Source organism: Drosophila biarmipes, unplaced genomic scaffold (assembly GCF_025231255.1).
Source record: "Drosophila biarmipes strain raj3 unplaced genomic scaffold, RU_DBia_V1.1 ptg000023l, whole genome shotgun sequence".
Classification (NCBI taxonomy): domain Eukaryota; kingdom Metazoa; phylum Arthropoda; class Insecta; order Diptera; family Drosophilidae; genus Drosophila; species Drosophila biarmipes.
In genome coordinates, this window is record NW_026114540.1 from 622,116 (window position 1) to 641,082 (window position 18,967).

Here is an 18,967-nt window from a genome sequence, read left to right on the forward strand (position 1 = left end):
CAATCCTTTTCGATGCGAGATTCCCATTGCTTCTTCCTAGTGATCATTTGTTTACCTTGAACATCTTTGCAAAGTCAATATGCATACACGCCGCAAATCGCTAATTGGATTACTAAGACTTCAAATCGCAAACTCTCGTCGCATCACCTGGTCATAAAATGTTTTCATTGTTGCCATTACAAACCCAGGCTAATGCAACAAATTATGGGATCCCAACCAGCGGAAAGGCTGATTCTAACCAAGTGGTTTGCCATCTCAGTTGTACATCTATGTGAACCATCCTACCTCCTATCGGATTCGTTGAAAGGTTCCATATAAAACTTACATGGCCGTATTTATCTGCTTTGCGACCAAAGCAGTTCACGTTGAACTTGTATCTGACATATGTTTAAAACATTTCGTTGGACGCAGAGGACTTCCAGAAAGCTTTTGGTCCAGCGTTAAGCGTTGTGTCAGCCTTTCAAGTTTCAGATGCCAGAGGCTCTAAATCAGTTACAAGAGCGTTACGATAAGAAAGTATTAATTCTTATTGAGCATGTCACCAGTTTATTCAGCATTTTTCGCATCAAGAAGGCCGACCCGTGCATAGTGGTTCCGTCAGAGGCCAAAAATCAAAAAATGTGATGACAGATTTTTTATATCAAAATGTATCGAAATTGTCTAAACTTCTCTATGGCATACCGGATTTTACTGAAAATCTAACGGTACTTTCTAAAAATAGATTTGCAATCGTGAACACGTGTTCATTTTGGCAACGCAGCTGCGCTTTGGAAGTTATTTCTCTCTTTCAATTCGCCCTTTAAAGTGATTAGACGTACGCTGCAGTGCTCCGATTTGAATAATTTAACATGAATTATGAAATTGAAGGTATTTACTTAAAATTGAGATATTAATAATTAACTTTCCTGAAAATGTTTTTTCGTAAAACTAATTTTATCGAATAACCCTTTTTTGTGTATTTTTTGAAAGTATATTTTATGTTTAGTTAACCTTTTAGTTATGTTCCAAGAAAACCCAGAACTTGGTATGTATGTTTTTATGATCGTCTTATTTTAGGTTGCTAAATATTTTAAAATTAGCTGCAGAAACTTGCAGATGTGTGTTTACTACTTAGATTACTAAAGCAGTTAAAGGTGAGTCTTTGCTTATTGTGCTGTTGCGCTTTTGCGCTGTTGCTTTGTCTTCGTCTTTAGTGCTTTGTGTTTTTGCAAAAATATCAATTTGTAAATTATTATTTAAACTTTGATTTTGGATTTTGATAGGTGTATCGCAAAAATGTGTTTGTGTAATGGAACCAACGCCGAAAAAATGAAGAAATTGATTTCCGATGTGCAAGCGGATATTGAAAACAACGGCTACATTATTCCAGAGTTGAGCGAAGTATCCAATAAAATTGAGAGCCTCTGCAAAACAATTGTAACTTTAGGAAAACGGAAAAAATCTGCAGTTACTAAATATCAATCTGGATGGCTTAGTAAAAAATAATCAATTTCCATAAAACGCCCCTATTGCAAATCAAATCAAATAGAGAAAAGTGCTCATCGGGGCCGTCCTAAACTTGATTTTGAGGAGGCTTCAGAGAGAACAAAGCGATGACGTGTAGGTCAGCTCATTAAAATAGAGGAATCCGCTGTTTCTTCTCTACGCAATGATGATCGAAATCAAAATTTCCTGCGGGCAGATCCCATTTAAGTTATTTTGCTTTTAATGGAGACCTCCATGACGAAGCTCCAATATTTGCTAATAAGAAACTTTTTAAATAGCAAAATATCCTTTGAATTTTTTCCTAGTTACCAAAGAGTACTACATAAGTCCCAAAAAAATAAGATACCCTTATGGTATTTATATAGACGAATCTCGTGTGGATGTCGAACTATAAAGCTTACTAGACAATACGGCATCTAGTAAAATAGAGCTTCAAAATAACATCATTGAAACTATTCTTGAAAATATAGTTTAATTGGTTATGAAACTTCGATGGAAGTACAGGGCATAGCGAGTATAAGCAAAAGTTTTCAAACGGTGATTTCGACGACAGAAGCTTATTTGTAACATCCTACGTACCTCTCCAACTGGTTACTCAAATAGATAATACAATAATTTGAAAAAACCCCCGGCCATCATCGACTCGTTACTGTCGACCAATAAGATTTCAATTTAAGAAAGAAACCGCGAAAGTGTCGAAAGACGAAGCAGAATATTTTGACAACAGAACTGAACAATATACAAAAATGTTTTAGTAAAGAAGTTCGCCCAAGATTTTACGAATTTGGCTTATCTCCACTAAATTCTTATATACGCTTCTTTGAATACTTTTCACATATTTCATATAAGGTAAAGGTCAAAATGTGGTAAGTACGCGATGAAGAAAAGAAGATGCAAGTATTGAACAGGAAAAAACACATTCAGGAGAAATTTCGCGAAAAAATGGGAATACTAGTGGACAAACCTAGAGATGGAGGTAGAGGAAGTCAATTTTATGACATAAACTCTAGCGAAGACCCTTCAGATACCATTTAAGCGATAGAATTTTGAGATATCGGGAATTGAGAACCTTCGAGAGCATGTAAAGTTTTCTTTAGAAGCAATAATTCGGTTTCGTTTATCAGCTGATGAGTGGACGCTGCAATTTTCAATCACCAAATCTATAGGAGCAGCCAGAGCAGTGTATAGATACATCGCAATGGTCGATCCCTGAAGCCTCACAAAATTGATATTTTTAAGACCCAGGGTCTTAAAGATGCCCTAGCACGGTTTTGAAAAATCGAATCATTTGAGGAGACTAGGTAAAAAAAATAGGTTTACGCTTGAAGAAGAAGAGTGCATTCAACATTTCTTTAAGCACGCTGTTATTCTTGACTTTGGTCGAATTCAAGTCCGCTTGCCATTTGCGCAATCCCCAACTAGTCTCGGAAGTTCATTGGAAACTTCCAGACGGCGTTTCCTTCAGCTTAAACGGCGATTAAGACGCCTACCTGAACAAAAGAAAATGTAAATTTGTCTCTGAATGGCATCCAACAAAATCTGATTCTAACTCTGCTGGCGCATTCAGACTACAAAAGTTTGTTTTCATCAGCCGACATAACTAAAATGTATCGGCAATTCAAATCGATTCTAAAGACCGTAATTTCCAGCTCATTTCAGCTACAGTTATTTCGATTAAACACAGTAACTTATGGCCTGGCAAGTGCCCCATTTTTAGCGATTCAAAGTCTTAACTTCATCGCCAAGAGATACGAAAACGAATTCCCAATAGGATCTCATACTTTAGAGAATGATTTGTATGTGGATGACTTTCTCACAGGAGCCGTCCGCTTAGAGGACTTGCAAGTGAAAATGCTTCAGACCGAGAACATTTTTCAGCGAGAAGTTTTGAAGTTGTCAAAATGAAACTTTAGTGGTAAGAGTGATTTGGATGGTAAAGAAGTGACAAAGGCCTTGGGAATGTCATGGAAACCGCAAACGAATATATTTTGTTTCCGCTTTGATCTGCCAAAATCCGAAGCTTCCTCCAAGAGGCAAGTTATTTCTGTCATTGCAAGATTGTACGACATACTTGGACTCCTAAGTCCAAACATTATCAGGTACAAATTGTTGTACAAGAACTTTGGAGAAAGAGTCTTGAGTGGAGCCGCTGCCTGATGCGCTGCAAGAAAGATGGCGGCAAATCGAGCCGGATGTACACATTTTAAGCCAAATTGAAATTCCAAGGTTCGTAAATTTCTTGTTTAGTATAGAGTGCGAGGTTACTTTTCGGTCAGACTTTCAACGGCGTTCCTTCCAGCAAAGTGCCTTGTGCCCCACAGCCAAACGAACTTGATGCCAATGAAATTCGGAAGACATTTATCATCCTCTCCACAATTCATAGCCAAAGTTTCGCAACGGATTTAATTGACATACAAAAGGGAAATCGTCTTAGTCCAAATCTTAGAAAATTGATTTCGTTCGTAGCTGAAGCTGATATTGGCAATCGATCTTTACAAATTATTCGAGTTGGCGGACGTCTAGCAAACGCCCCAATCCTTGTCTATGCGAGATTCCGATTGCTTCTTCCTAGTGATCATTTGTTTACCTTGAACATCTTTGCAAAGTCAATATGCATGCACGCCGCAAATCGCTAATTGGATTACTAAGACTTCAAATATGGATCGCAAACTCTCGTCGCACCACCTCCAACGTGGCCATAAAATGTTTTCATTGTTGCCATTACAAACCCAGGCTAATGCAACAAATTATGGGATCCCAACCAGCGGAAAGGCTGATTCTAACCAAGCGGTTTGCCATCTCATTTGTACATCTATGTAAACCATCCTACCTCCTATCGGATTCGATGAAAGGTTCCATATAATACTTATATGGCCGTATTTATCTGCTTTGCGACCAAAGCAGTTCACGTTGAACTTGTATCTGACATATGTTTAAAACATTTCGTTGGACGCAGAGGACTTCCAGAGAGCTTTTGGTCCAGCGTTAAGCGTTGTGTCAGCCTTTCAAGTTTCAGATGCCAGAGGCTCTAAATCAGTTACAAGAGCGATACGATAAGAAAGTATTAATTCTTATTGAGCATGTCACCAGTTTATTCAGCATTTTTCGCATCAAGAAGGCCGACCCGTGCATAGTGGTTCCGTCAGAGGCCAAAAATCAAAAAATGTGATGACAGATTTTTTATATCAAAATGTATCGAAATTGTCTAAACTTCTCTATGGCATACCGGATTTTACTGAAAATGTAACGGTACTTTCTAAAAATAGATTTGCTATCGTGAACACGTGTTCATTTTGGCAACGCAGCTGCGCTTTGGTTTATGCTTTCAATCTCTTTCAATTCGCCCTTTAAAGTGATTAGACGTACGCTGCAGTGCTCCGATTTGAATAATTTAACATGAATAATGAAATTGAAGGTATTTACTTAAAATTAAGATATTAATAATAAACTTTCCTGAAAATGTTTTTTCGAAAAACTAATTTTATCGAATAACCCTTTTTTGTGTATTTTTTGAAAGTATAGTTTATGTTTAGTTAACCTGTTAGTTATGTTCCAAGAAAACCCAGAGCTTGGTATGTATGTTTTTATGATCGTCTTCTTTTAGGTTGCTAAATATTTTAAAATTAGCTGCAGAAACTTGCAGATGTGTGTTTACTACTTAGATTACTAAAGCAGTTAAAGGTGAGTCTTTGCTTATTGTGCTGTTCCGCTTTTGCGCTGTTGCTTTGTCTTCGTCTTTAGTGCTTTGTGTTTTTGCAAAAATGTCAATTTGTAAATTATTATTTAAACTTTGATTTTGGATTTTGATAGGTGTATCGCAAAAATGTGTTTGTGTAATGGAACCAACGCCGAAAAAATGAAGAAATTGATTTCCGATGTGCAAGCGGATATTGAAAACAACGGCTACATTATTCCAGAGTTGAGCGAAGTATCCAATAAAATTGAGAGCCTCTGCAAAACAATTGTAACTTTAGGAAAACGGAAAAAATCTGCAGTTACTAAATATCAATCTGGATGGCTTAGTAAAAAATAATCAATTTCCATAAAACGCCCCTATTGCAAATCAAATCAAATAGAGAAAAGTGCTCATCGGGGCCGTCCTAAACTTGATTTTGAGGAGGCTTCAGAGAGAACAAAGCGATGACGTGTAGGTCAGCTCATTAAAATAGAGGAATCCGCTGTTTCTTCTCTACGCAATGATGATCGAAATCAAAATTTCCTGCGGGCAGATCCCATTTAAGTTATTTTGCTTTTAATGGAGACCTCCATGACGAAGCTCCAATATTTGCTAATAAGAAACTTTTTAAATAGCAAAATATCCTTTGAATTTTTCCTAGTTACCAAAGAGTACTACATAAGTCCCAAAAAAATAAGATACCCTTATGGTATTTATATAGACGAATCTCGTGTGGATGTCGAACTATAAAGCTTACTAGACAATACGGCATCTAGTAAAATAGAGCTTCAAAATAACATCATTGAAACTATTCTTGAAAATATAGTTTAATTGGTTATGAAACTTCGATGGAAGTACAGGGCATAGCGAGTATAAGCAAAAGTTTTCAAACGGTGATTTCGACGACAGAAGCTTATTTGTAACATCCTACGTACCTCTCCAACTGGTTACTCAAATAGATAATACAATAATTTGAAAAAACCCCCGGCCATCATCGACTCGTTACTGTCGACCAATAAGATTTCAATTTAAGAAAGAAACCGCGAAAGTGTCGAAAGACGAAGCAGAATATTTTGACAACAGAACTGAACAATATACAAAAATGTTTTAGTAAAGAAGTTCGCCCAAGATTTTACGAATTTGGCTTATCTCCACTAAATTCTTATATACGCTTCTTTGAATACTTTTCACATATTTCATATAAGGTAAAGGTCAAAATGTGGTAAGTACGCGATGAAGAAAAGAAGATGCAAGTATTGAACAGGAAAAAACACATTCAGGAGAAATTTCGCGAAAAAATGGGAATACTAGTGGACAAACCTAGAGATGGAGGTAGAGGAAGTCAATTTTATGACATAAACTCTAGCGAAGACCCTTCAGATACCATTTAAGCGATAGAATTTTGAGATATCGGGAATTGAGAACCTTCGAGAGCATGTAAAGTTTTCTTTAGAAGCAATAATTCGGTTTCGTTTATCAGCTGATGAGTGGACGTTGCAATTTTCAATCACCAAATCTATAGGAGCAGCCAGAGCAGTGTATAGATACATCGCAATGGTCGATCCCTGAAGCCTCACAAAATTGATATTTTTAAGACCCAGGATCTTAAAGATGCCCTAGCACGGTTTTGAAAAATCGAATCATTTGAGGAGACTAGGTAAAAAAAATAGGTTTACGCTTGAAGAAGAAGAGTGCATTCAACATTTCTTTAAGCACGCTGTTATTCTTGACTTTGGTCGAATTCAAGTCCGCTTGCCATTTGCGCAATCCCCAACTAGTCTCGGAAGTTCATTGGAAACTTCCAGACGGCGTTTCCTTCAGCTTAAACGGCGATTAAGACGCCTACCTGAACAAAAGAAAATGTAAATTTGTCTCTGAATGGCATCCAACAAAATCTGATTCTAACTCTGCTGGCGCATTCAGACTACAAAAGTTTGTTTTCATCAGCCGACATAACTAAAATGTATCGGCAATTCAAATCGATTCTAAAGACCGTAATTTCCAGCTCATTCCAGCTACAGTTATTTCGATTAAACACAGTAACTTATGGCCTGGCAAGTGCCCCATTTTTAGCGATTCAAAGTCTTAACTTCATCGCCAAGAGATACGAAAACGAATTCCCAATAGGATCTCATACTTTACAGAATGATTTGTATGTGGATGACTTTCTCACAGGAGCCGACCGCTTAGAGGACTTGCAAGTGAAAATGCTTCAGACCGAGAACATTTTTCAGCGAGAAGTTTTGAAGTTGTCAAAATGAAACTTTAGTGGTAAGAGTGATTTGGATGGTAAAGAAGTGACAAAGGCCTTGGGAATGTCATGGAAACCGCAAACGAATATATTTTGTTTCCGCTTTGATCTGCCAAAATCCGAAGCTTCCTCCAAGAGGCAAGTTATTTCTGTCATTGCAAGATTGTACGACATACTTGGACTCCTAAGTCCAAACATTATCAGGTACAAATTGTTGTACAAGAACTTTGGAGAAAGAGTCTTGAGTGGAGCCGCTGCCTGATGCGCTGCAAGAAAGATGGCGGCAAATCGAGCCGGATGTACACATTTTAAGCCAAATTGAAATTCCAAGGTTCGTAAATTTCTTGTTTAGTATAGAGTGCGAGGTTACTTTTCGGTCAGACTTTCAACGGCGTTCCTTCCAGCAAAGTGCCTTGTGCCCCACAGCCAAACGAACTTGATGCCAATGAAATTCGGAAGACATTTATCATCCTCTCCACAATTCATAGCCAAAGTTTCGCAACGGATTTAATTGACATACAAAAGGGAAATCGTCTTAGTCCAAATCTTAGAAAATTGATTTCGTTCGTAGCTGAAGCTGATATTGGCAATCGATCTTTACAAATTATTCGAGTTGGCGGACGTCTAGCAAACGCCCCAATCCTTGTCTATGCGAGATTCCGATTGCTTCTTCCTAGTGATCATTTGTTTACCTTGAACATCTTTGCAAAGTCAATATGCATGCACGCCGCAAATCGCTAATTGGATTACTAAGACTTCAAATATGGTTCGCAAACTCTCGTCGCACCACCTCCAACGTGGCCATAAAATGTTTTCATTGTTGCCATTACAAACCCAGGCTAATGCAACAAATTATGGGATCCCAACCAGCGGAAAGGCTGATTCTAACCAAGCGGTTTGCCATCTCATTTGTACATCTATGTAAACCATCCTACCTCCTATCGGATTCGATGAAAGGTTCCATATAAAACTTATATGGCCGTATTTATCTGCTTTGCGACCAAAGCAGTTCACGTTGACATATCTGACATATGTTTAAAACATTTCGTTGGACGCAGAGGACTTCCAGAGAGCTTTTGGTCCAGCGTTAAGCGTTGTGTCAGCCTTTCAAGTTTCAGATGCCAGAGGCTCTAAATCAGTTACAAGAGCGTTACGATAAGAAAGTATAATTTCTTATTGAGCATGTCACCAGTTTATTCAGCATATTTCGCATTAAGAAGGCCGACCCGTGCATAGTGGTTCCGTCAGAGGCCAAAAATCAAAAAATGTGATGACAGATTTTTTATATCAAAATGTATCGAAATTGTCTAAACTTCTCTATGGCATACCGGATTTTACTGAAAATCTAACGGTACTTTCTAAAAATAGATTTGCAATCGTGAACACGTGTTCATTTTGGCAACGCAGCTGCGCTTTGGAAGTTATTTCTCTCTTTCAATTCGCCCTTTAAAATGATTAGACGTACGCTGCAGTGCTCCGATTTGAATAATTTAACATGAATTATGAAATTGAAGGTATTTACTTAAAATTGAGATATTAATAATTAACTTTCCTGAAAATGTTTTTTCGTAAAACTAATTTTATCGAATAACCCTTATTTGTGTATTTTTTGAAAGTATATTTTATGTTTAGTTAACCTTTTAGTTATGTTCCAAGAAAACCCAGAACTTGGTATGTATGTTTTTATGATCGTCTTATTTTAGGTTGCTTAGGTTGCTTATATTTTAAAATTAGCTGCAGAAACTTGCAGATGAGTGTTTACTACTTAGATTACTAAAGCAGTTAAAGGTGAGTCTTTGCTTATTGTGCTGTTGCGCTTTTGCGCTGTTGCTTTGTCTTCGTCTTTAGTGGTTTTTGTTTTTGCAAAAATATCAATTTGTTAATTATTATTTAAACTGTGTTTTTCCACGTCTGTATATTTTTAATCTGTGGTACACAGGTAATGGAACCAACGCCGAAAAAATTAAGAAATTGATTTCCGATGTGCAAGCGGATATTGAAAACAACGGCTACATTATTCCAGAGTTGAGCGAAGTATCCAATAAAATTGAGAACCTCTGCAAAACAATTGTAACTTTTGGAAAACGGAAAAAATCTGCAGTTACTAAATATCAATCTGGATGGCTTAGTAAAAAGGAATCAATTTCCATAAAACGCCCCTATTGCAAATCAAATCAAATAGAGAAAAGTGCTTATCGGGGCCGTCCTAAACTTGATTTTGAGGAGGCTTTAGAGAGAACAAAGCGACGACGTGTAGGTCAGCTCATTAAAATAGATGAATCCGCTGTTTCTTCTCTACGCAATGATGATCGAAATCAAAATTTCCTCCCGGCAGATCCCATGGAAGTTATTTTGCTTTTAATGGAGACCTCCATGACGAAGCTCCAATATTTGCTAATAAGAAACTTTTTAAATAGCAAAATATCCTTTGAATTTTTTCCCAGTTACCAAAGAGTACTACATAAGTCTTAAAAAAATAAGATACCCTTATGGTACTTATATAGACGAATTTCGTGCGAAAGTCGAAAGCTTACAAAGCTTACTAGACATTACGGCATCTAGTAAAATAGAGCTTCAAAATAACATCATTGAAACTATGCTTGAAAATATAGTTTAATTGGACATGGAACTTCGATGGAAGTACAGGGCATAGCGAGTATAAGCAAAAGTTTTCAAACGGTGATTTGGAGGACAGAAGCTTATTTGTAACATCCTACGTACCTCTCCAACTGGTTACTCAAATAGATAAGACAATAATTTGAAAAAACCACCGGCCATCATCGACTCGTTACTGTCGACCAATAAGATTTTAATTTAAGAAAGACCCCGAGAAAGTGTCGAAAGACGAAGCAGAATATTTTGACAACAGAACTGAACAATATACAAAAATGTTTGAGTAAAGAAGTTCGCCCAAGATTTTACGAATTTGGCTTATCTCCACTACATTCTTATATACGCTTCTTTGAATACTTTTCACATATTTCATATAAGGTAAAGGTCAAAATGTGGCAAGTACGCGATGAAGAAAAGAAGATGCAAGTATTGAACAGGAAGAAACACATTCAGGAATTTCGCGAAAAAATGGGAATACTAGTGGACAAACAAAGAGATGGAGGTAGAGAAAGTCAATTTTATGACATAAACTCTAGCGAAGACCCTTCAGATACCATTTAAGCGATAGAATTTTGAGATATCGGGAATGGAGAACCTTCGAGAGCATGTAAAGTTTTCTTTAGAAGCAATAATTCAGTTCGTTTATCAGCTGATGAGTGGACGCTGCAATTTTCAATCACCAAATCTAAAGCAGCAGCCAGAGCAGTGTATAGATACATCGCAATGGTCGATCCCTGAAGCCTCACAAGATTGATATTTTTAAGACCCAGGATCTTAACGATGCCCTAGCACGGTTTTGAAAAATCGAATCATTTGAGGAGACTAGGTAAAAAAATAGGTTTACGCTTGAAGAAGAAGAGTGCATTCAACATTTCTTTAAGCACGCTGTTATTCTTGACTTTGGTCGAATTCAAGTCCGCTTGTCATTTGCGCAATCCCCAACTAGTCTCGGAAGTTCATTGGAAACTTCCAGACGGCGTTTCCTTCAGCTTGAACGGCGATTAAGACGCCTACCTGAACAAAAGAAAATGTAAATTTGTCTCTGAATGGCATCCAACAAAATCTGATTCTAACTCTGCTGGCATTCAGACTACAAAAGTTTCTTTTCATCAGCCGACATAACTAAAATGTATCGGCAATTCAGATCGATTCTAAAGACCGTAATTTCCAGCTCATTCCAGCTACAGTTATTTCGATTAAACACAGTAACTTATGGCCTGGCAAGTGCCCCATTTTTAGCGATTCAAAGTCTTAACTTCATCGCCAAGAGATACGAAAACGAATTCCCAATAGGATCTCATACTTTACAGAATGATTTGTATGTGGATGACTTTCTCACAGGAGCCGACCGCTTAGAGGACTTGCAAGTGAAAATGCTTCAGACCGAGAACATTTTTTAGCGAGAAGTTTTGAAGTTGTCAAAATGAAACTTTAGTGGTAAGAGTGATTTGGATGGTAAAGAAGTGACAAAGGCCTTGGGAATGTCATGGAAACCGCAAACGAATATATTTTGTTTCCGCTTTGATCTGCCGAAATCCGAAGCTTCCTCCAAGAGGCAAGTTATTTCTGTCATTGCAAGATTTTACGACATACTTGGACTCCTAAGTCCAAACATTATCAGGTACAAATTGTTGTACAAGAACTTTGGAAAAAGAGTCTTGAGTGGAGCCGCTGCCTGATGCGCTGCAAGAAAGATGGCGGCAAATCGAGCCGGATGTACACATTTTAAGCCAAATTTAAATTCCAAGGTTCGTAAATTCCTTGTTTAGTAAAGAGTGCGAGATTACTTTTCGGTCAGACTTGACAATTGCCTTACACTGGATTACAATGCCCACAACCCAGCTTAAGTGTTTCGTAGCCAATCGGGTGTCAACTATTCAAATAAAGTCCGCGAACATCAAATGGCGACAGGTTCAACGAATGCACTTGGCCAAAGAAAAACCAATTGCCAACTCAGCGGACAACGCTTTAGAATTGCGAAAAGTGGTAACTTTTAAATGTGACGATGCCAGCATCGAGAGAACTATAATTGAAAGGCTCACCAGCAGAATCTCTTCATATACTCGAATTGTCCGGATTGAGCTCTCATGTTTCGAGTTTTCAACGGCGTTCCTTCCAGCAAAGTGCCTTGTGCCCCACAGCCAAACGAACTTGATGCCAATGAAATTCGGAAGGCATTTATCATCCTCTCCACAATTCATAGCCAAAGTTTCGCAGCGGATTTAATTGACATACAAAAGGGAAATCGTCTTAGTCCAAATCTTAGAAAATTGATTTCGTTCGTAGCTGAAGCTGATATTGGCAATCGATCTTTACAAATTATTCGAGTTGGCGGACGTCTAGCAAACGCCCCAATCCTTGTCTATGCGAGATTCCGATTGCTTCTTCCTAGTGATCATTTGTTTACCTTGAACATCTTAGCAAAGTCAATATGCATGCACGCCGCAAATCGCTAATTGGATTACTAAGACTTCAAATATGGATCGCAAACTCTCGTCGCACCACCTCCAACGTGGTCATAAAATGTTTTCATTGTTGCCATTACAAACCCAGGCTAATGCAACAAATTATGGGATCTAACCAAGCGGTTTGCCATCTCAGTTGTACATCTATGTGAACCATCCTACCTCCTATCGGATTCGTTGAAAGGTTCCATATAAAACTTACATGGCCGTATTTATCTGCTTTGCGACCAATGCAGTTCACGTTGAACTTGTATCTGACATATGCTTAAAACATTTCGTTGGACGCAGAGGACTTCCAGAGAGCTTTTGGTGCGACAACGCAACTAATTTTGTTGGTGCTTATTCCCAACTCGACGAATTCGGGAAGCAGCTTTCAGTCAGCAGGCGCTGCAAGATCTATAACCGTTTACCGCTTCAAAGGGCGTCTCGTTTCATTTCATCCCTTCCCGTGCGCCGCCCTTCGGCGGGCTTTGGGAAGCAGCGGTGAAATCGATGAATCATTTGCTGGAGAAAAACTTTGGCAATTCTGGTCTTACATACGAGGAGCTGCACACTGTTGCCATTGAGGTCGAAGCAGTCGTAATTGGAGTCCGATATCCGAGGATCCGAATGACGGAGAGGCTCTAACCCCATTGCATTTTTTGTTAGGTTCGTCTCTAAAGGCGCTTCCGTAACCATGTCAGGAGGATCGAAATCGCAACAGCCGCTCCCAGTTTAAGCAATCTGTTGCAAGAACCACAGCCCTTCCAACGGGTGGAGGATTTTGGAGCACGACATTTAATTTATATGGTTAAAGAATCCTAAATTCATAACCCGAATTGAATATGTAAATAAGATCCACTTTACTGTAACTAAAACGAGCTTGCATGCTCGTCACCTATATATAACTTTTTACTCATCAGCGAAATCAGTTTAATACAGATCTTTGGTAAACACAGAAAATCATTCTGTTTCATAGCACTTTTTTGGACTCTAGTCTGCACACGGGTAGACAAACAACAACGCATAACTAGCGAATTTGGATCTGCACAAGGTTAGGTTGCTTCCACTATCGGGTTGCACAGGGGCAACACCATTCAAAACTAAAAAAAATATATATATAGATTTTGAAATTCTTTAGTAATAAGCACTTGAACAAATTGTTCCCCTTTTTTCATACAAATTCTTTCCGACATTAACACCTTCATATAATCATAAAAAATATAAGAAATATGATTTTTGAAAAATTGTCTTTTGCAGTTTCTATTAATTTTGTTTAAACAAACTTTTAAAAAATGTAAAGTTTTAAAACGAGGAAAATCAAACGGCATTTAAATTACCTTTCCATTGATGCCAAAAGTTTAACGAAGCAAGTTCCAGATACAAGTATATTTCACTGTTATTTTGTGAAAATACTTTTGACCGCCCCGTATAAGTCTCGGCCACTAAGCTCGTGCGGCCAAGCGAACTATGAACGCGTCTCAGAGCCCAATTTATGGGAAATGCTAGTGTCAGCATATTCCTATTGCCTTAGTGCAGAAACATACAATGAATGCATATACAACTTCTCTCGAGCTTTCGCTACTATCAGACAATTACATTTGTGAGCATATACTTTTTATAGAAATGACGGCAGCTGCCAATATTTGCCGGCAACGCAGCCGCGAGTAGCTAGTTGTAAGACACACTAATTTTCATCATCGAAGAATAAAAATCTTGCTGAGGCTGAGGACCACTAAAACTAAATAAGAGTATTTGTTCTGGGTTCAACATATTATTATTAAAAGAGAGATGAGATTAAACAACACTTGGCGGACTTTAAAAAATACATGGCAGATTTTAAATAATACAATGCACCAGGTCTTTATACCCTTGCAGGGTGTATAATGATTTCACTCAGAAGTTTGCAACGCAGTGAAGGAGACGTTTTCGACCCCATAAAGTATATATATTCTTGATCAGCGTCACCAGACGAGTCGACGACGTCCATCGGTACGTTTCTACGTAAAATCAGACGACTATATTATATAGCTCTCATAGGAACAATCGAAAAATTAGTGGTAAAATAATATTGAAAAATTATATCTTCGGTGTTTTTTAACATATAACCTCCTACGCTTGGAAATACCTTTTTTATTAGGTTTTGAATTTCGAATTCAATTTTATCAAAATCGGACGACTATATCATATAGCTGCCATAGGAACGATCGGAAAAGTAGTCGGAAAACATGAAATAAAAATTATATCTTTGGTGTTTTTTAACATATAACTTTATAAGCTTGAAAATACCATATTTAATTAGTTCTGAATTTCGAATTAAATTTTATTAAAATCAGACGACTATATCATATAGTTGTCATAGGAACGATTGGATAATTGGTGGGAATATGAAACAAATTATAGCTTTGGGGCTTTTTGACATATCATCTTATAATATTGGGAATATAAATTTTTATATTTTTAGGAATTTCGAATTCAATTTAATAAAATTATTGATTATTTTTTATAACTGCAAGGGTATACAAACTTCGGCTTGCCGAAGTTAACTCCCCTTCTTGTTTTCTTGCTGAACATAACGGAGAGAGGCATAAAACGAAAAAGAGGACCGGCCAAAAGTTGTCTTTCCGCACACCGTGGGTAATCTGTCTACCCTCGGACACAGAAAGAAAGGAAAATCTATATCTTTGTTGCACCACCGCTGCGACGACTTCTCTGCTCACGTCAACAGCGGCAGATTTTTTGCATTGCATTTTTGGTGGCTGAAGTTTGGTTGAAGTTTACTGTTGATTATTAATATGGGAATAATCGAAAATAAATTTATGGTCACACTAGCTTGAATACTAGCAAAAATTGGAAACAAAAAATGGCGAATAAAATGGATATTGCATTAACATTAGGCCAAACGTTAAAAAATTACGAAATTCAACAGATGTAAATAAAACTAAAATGTAAATAAATTTTCTCATTTTACTGAGCCTGAAACACCATCGATTGGTGAGTCACACAAAAGGTTTCTTGCGCCTTGTGGTTTGTATTTTTAGTTAAAATTTTATGAAAGAAATATTTTGTTTATGTGAAACGAAAAATCGATAACTGTCTTAAATTTGTATATTTTCAGTTACACACATTTTGATCAGTTAACAAAATTTCGCATATGCGCCTTTTTATAAATGTAGTGCCTCAAAATGTGCAATGGAATTAGGCTAGAAAAAAAAAACATTTTATTTTCGGTCGAGAGAATAGTAAGATTCTTTACTAATAAATCGTTGACGATAAAGTAAAATACTAAATAATCCATAAAAATACCTAAGAGTCAACAGCATAAAAGCCCATTTACATTACATATTTCCATATTAACATACAATTAGTTAAATTAAAGTTTAAAAATAATTTTTACATTTGTTTCCGGTTGATGTGCAAAAATAATACAAAGTATTCTAGCATGCAAAATTTACCTTTAAAAACTAAGTAAGCCTCATAACTAGACTATAGTGTAAACAGGGCAAGATTCGACATTGTATTCGGGGCCGAATTTTTTGTTTTACGTTGTACGGTCACTTAGTTTAAAACTAACTTAAAAATGAGGCGTTTAAATAATTTGGTTTTCTTTTTTATTACCATAACTTCGTTTTTTTTTGGCAGCTTTATCACAAAGATACTAAGTTCGCTACACCAATGTCCAGCAAAAACAATTGGGCGGATCCAAATGGAGACGTACAATGAAAATGTGTTCCTCGTGGTGTTGGTGCTCAGCCCACCACGCAATGCTGATCAAAGGAACGCCATGCGAAGGACCTGGCTCCAAACTGCAAAAAAACCGCTCCATCAGCAGTATTATCCCGAAGAGTTGATTTATCTTCCCACCTACAGCTCTAATGGCTTTTTGCAGGTGGAATTAGTTGAGCAACAGGCAAATCGTCTCAGACAGCATACGAGTTGGCAGAAAAGTATGATGACAAAGGATCTTCCAAGGACTCAAAGGCTTATTAAAGTGAAGCACGTTTTTGCCATTGGTACCTGGGATATAAGCAGTTCCATGCAAGCGGAGCTGGTAAATGAACAAAAGCAACATAACGACCTTATGATGCTGCAACGGCACAATGACACATACGCCAATCTTACAAAAAAACTTATTTATGCCCTTGATTTTGTGACACACCACTACGAATTTTCATATGTCATCAAAGTGGATGACGATACCTACGTTAAGCTGGACAGTTTGCTCAATGAACTTATTTCCTATGATCGAAAATTACTATGGAAAAGGTCGGAGTACGGTCAATATCCCTTGCCACAGTTATATTGGGGATACTTTAATGGTCGAGCGACAATAAAAAGGAAGGGCCTTTGGAAAGAGTCTAATTATTTTCTTAGCAAAAACTACCTGCCGTATGCCTTGGGCGGTGGTTACGTTTTATCTCGAAAACTCTGTGAATATATTGTTAACAATTCCCAATTGCTCACGCCCTATGTGTCCGAGGATGTGTCGGTCGGCACTTGGCTGGCTCCACTGCGTCATGTCTATCGCTGGCATGATCCCAGATTCGACACTGCGTACATGCCTCGCAAATGTCAGAACCATCATATGGTGCTGCACAAACGAAATCTAGAAATGATGATTGATATCTACAATGGCAAGCTCTGCAGTGGCAGTGGTTCAAGCTCTTTGTCTGAATACTTTTATGATTGGAAAAAGGCATCGGAAAAATGTTGTGATAGCTTAGTAGTATAGCCACGTCGTGGAAACTTACAAATATGGACTATTCGCTTACCTGTGCTTGATCAACCACTCCAACCGGTCGTCATTTTCAATTAGACTAGCTACCACAATGTCCTTAGGGGCCACAATATAGAAGCGGTTCTCTTCGATAATGCTGCCCAGACTGTAGTCATTTACGGTGTACTCCTCGAATCCCCGCAAAGTCAAACTATCTGTGCATACCTCTTCGCTCTTATTAACATTGTATTCAATAACGCACAACACGGGGCGCAGAGCTTTGAAAGAAGTGCTTCTTTCTTTGCGATAGCCAAGCACCACTAATTGTTTGGCAGTTAGTGGAGCAAGTCCACATATGTAAAAAGTAGTTTGAAATGTTGAGACTGTAATGATAAAATAAATGTTACATTTTCAAAGTCCAATTATTTAGATACTCGTTTATCACCTGGATCCACAACGTAACCAGGATAATTATTAGCTGAAGTTTCGACTGATTTTCTCTTGCTAATTTCGCAAATTCGTATAGTGTCCACCCAACCAATTAACAGAGTAAACTCGTTGGACCATCGTAGATGACAGTGATAGTTTTCCAGGCGCCCCTGGGAAGGAACCTCCCATTTAATTAACCCAAGCGAGCGTTTGTCTTTTAAGTGGTAGACGCGGACACCAATATGACTCGCCCAAGCAACCAAGCTCCCATGCCAGCTGATCGACAGAACATTGCCTTCGACTGAGCACAACTCAGTTGATCTAAGATTTTTAAGGAGATTACGCTCGTACAAGACGAGTTTGTCATGTCCTAAGCAAAACTCGTTTTTTTTTTTTAATTTAACAGCTTAAAATAACTACCTACCGACTATGAATCGCCTATGGCCAGCCCTAGGATCGGGGTCTAACGCAACAGCCTTTATAAATTTGCCAAAAATTAAATTTATGTTGTTATCGCAGTTAAAAAAACCCGTTATGTTGACCTGCGAAAGATGTTATTTTTAATTAGCCATCATCAAGCTAAGAACTCACTTTTCCGTCGTCGGAGCATGTGGCCATACACTCGCCTCTAGCATCTACATCAACATTGTTAACTGCGATCTGATGATTCCGTTCGCTATTTCTCAGATTCGAGTTGACCAAATTTCCTTGATGGTCAACTAAATAGACTCGTCCTCGGAAAGTGCCAAATATAAGAAACTAAATACAATATAAGAAAATGCAATTCTATGTTAATCTAGAACACCTTCAAATGTACAGCAGCGCATGTAATGACGTCAGCGTTGAGTATGTTTTTCATATCGTTTGCAAGGCGTTGGTACTTAAATTTTGGCTCCGCATCCTCCTCTTGGTTGTTAGTACCAGAATACTAAATTTATAAAAAGACATGGATATAAAGGCATTTTTCAAGGTAAAATAAAATATACCAAACTAGTTGGCGAAGCGTTAGCCATTTTAAATAAAAAATCCGGTAAGGGTGTTGAAAAGCTTGTTCGCGTGTTCTTTCAATGATAAAAAATTATTTAACTATCAAAATATTTATTAAGATTAAAACTAATAAATTCAGTGTAGCCGAACTGAATATTAACAAAAATACAATCCAGATAAAATATTAATACCATTTAAATATCAAGAAATACCATTTAAAGACTTTAAAACTCTCTGCACACTAATCCAATTTTGTGGTGGTACATGTTCATAATTTCGATGAAATTAACACAGACATGTCCTAGGCAGACATTATTGAAACATCCATCAACTTTTAGTCGACAATAACTCTGCTTTATTATCAG

General features: G+C 37.6%; 2 protein-coding genes and 2 long non-coding RNA genes across 15 annotated transcripts in view; 2 read left to right on the plus strand and 2 right to left on the minus strand.

The window, feature by feature from the left end:
• LOC127012147 (uncharacterized) overlaps window positions 1-1,826 on the minus strand; it is a 36,826-nt gene extending 35,000 nt beyond the window's left edge. The window contains exon 1 of one of the 3 annotated variants that reach the window (XR_007765672.1): window positions 286-1,826. This is a non-coding gene — a long non-coding RNA (uncharacterized LOC127012147). The remainder of the gene's footprint in view (window positions 1-285) is intronic. The other 2 variants (XR_007765671.1, XR_007765670.1) reach the window with 2 other exon arrangements.
• LOC108033085 (vacuolar protein sorting-associated protein 41 homolog) overlaps window positions 1-18,752 on the minus strand; it is a 94,189-nt gene extending 75,437 nt beyond the window's left edge. For 6 of the 7 annotated variants that reach the window (XR_007765668.1, XR_007765669.1, XR_007765667.1 and 3 more), the window contains exons 1-6: window positions 18,602-18,752; window positions 18,421-18,543; window positions 18,207-18,374; window positions 18,040-18,157; window positions 17,632-17,985; window positions 17,242-17,569 (exon numbers count right to left, since the gene is read on the minus strand). Coding sequence is in view for 4 of the 7 variants with exons in the window: in XM_044091416.2 (XP_043947351.1) it covers window positions 17,242-17,569; window positions 17,632-17,985; window positions 18,040-18,157; window positions 18,207-18,374; window positions 18,421-18,543; window positions 18,602-18,628 (1,118 nt within the window). In the remaining 3 variants the exon portion in view is untranslated. The remainder of the gene's footprint in view (window positions 1-17,241; window positions 17,570-17,631; window positions 17,986-18,039; window positions 18,158-18,206; window positions 18,375-18,420; window positions 18,544-18,601) is intronic. The other variant, XM_050890365.1, reaches the window with a different exon arrangement.
• On the plus strand, window positions 817-9,663 carry LOC122817986 (uncharacterized). 2 transcript variants are annotated; one of them, XR_007765674.1, is made up of 3 exons: window positions 817-867; window positions 4,901-5,318; window positions 9,352-9,663. It is a non-coding gene; the product is annotated as an uncharacterized LOC122817986 (long non-coding RNA). The 2 variants fall into 2 exon arrangements; XR_007765673.1 differs by having other exon boundaries at window positions 4,901-5,166; window positions 9,201-9,663.
• Window positions 15,299-17,608, plus strand: LOC108027478 (beta-1,3-galactosyltransferase 6). Of its 3 annotated transcripts, XM_050890369.1 has the most exons (3): window positions 15,300-15,463; window positions 16,112-16,300; window positions 16,359-17,608. In XM_050890369.1, exon 3 carries the CDS (start codon window positions 16,419-16,421, stop codon window positions 17,199-17,201), a length of 783 nt encoding a protein of 260 aa, XP_050746326.1. In that variant the 5' UTR covers window positions 15,300-15,463; window positions 16,112-16,300; window positions 16,359-16,418; the 3' UTR covers window positions 17,202-17,608. The 3 variants fall into 3 exon arrangements, with proteins under 3 accessions (XP_050746325.1, XP_050746326.1, XP_050746324.1); XM_050890368.1 differs by having other exon boundaries at window positions 15,299-15,463; window positions 16,112-17,608; XM_050890367.1 differs by lacking the exon at window positions 15,300-15,463 and adding an exon at window positions 15,897-15,937 and having other exon boundaries at window positions 16,112-17,608.
• Window positions 18,753-18,967: the final 215 nt, after the last annotated feature.

Bases quoted from the DNA above. Each gene is read 5' to 3' on its own strand.
- LOC108027478 (XM_050890367.1), top strand. From the start codon at position 15,912: ATGCAAAATTTACCTTTAAAAACTAA. The intron at 15,938-16,111 runs GTAAGCCTCATA...TTTTTTTGGCAG, and splicing joins AATTTACCTTTAAAAACTAA to CTTTATCACAAAGATACTAA.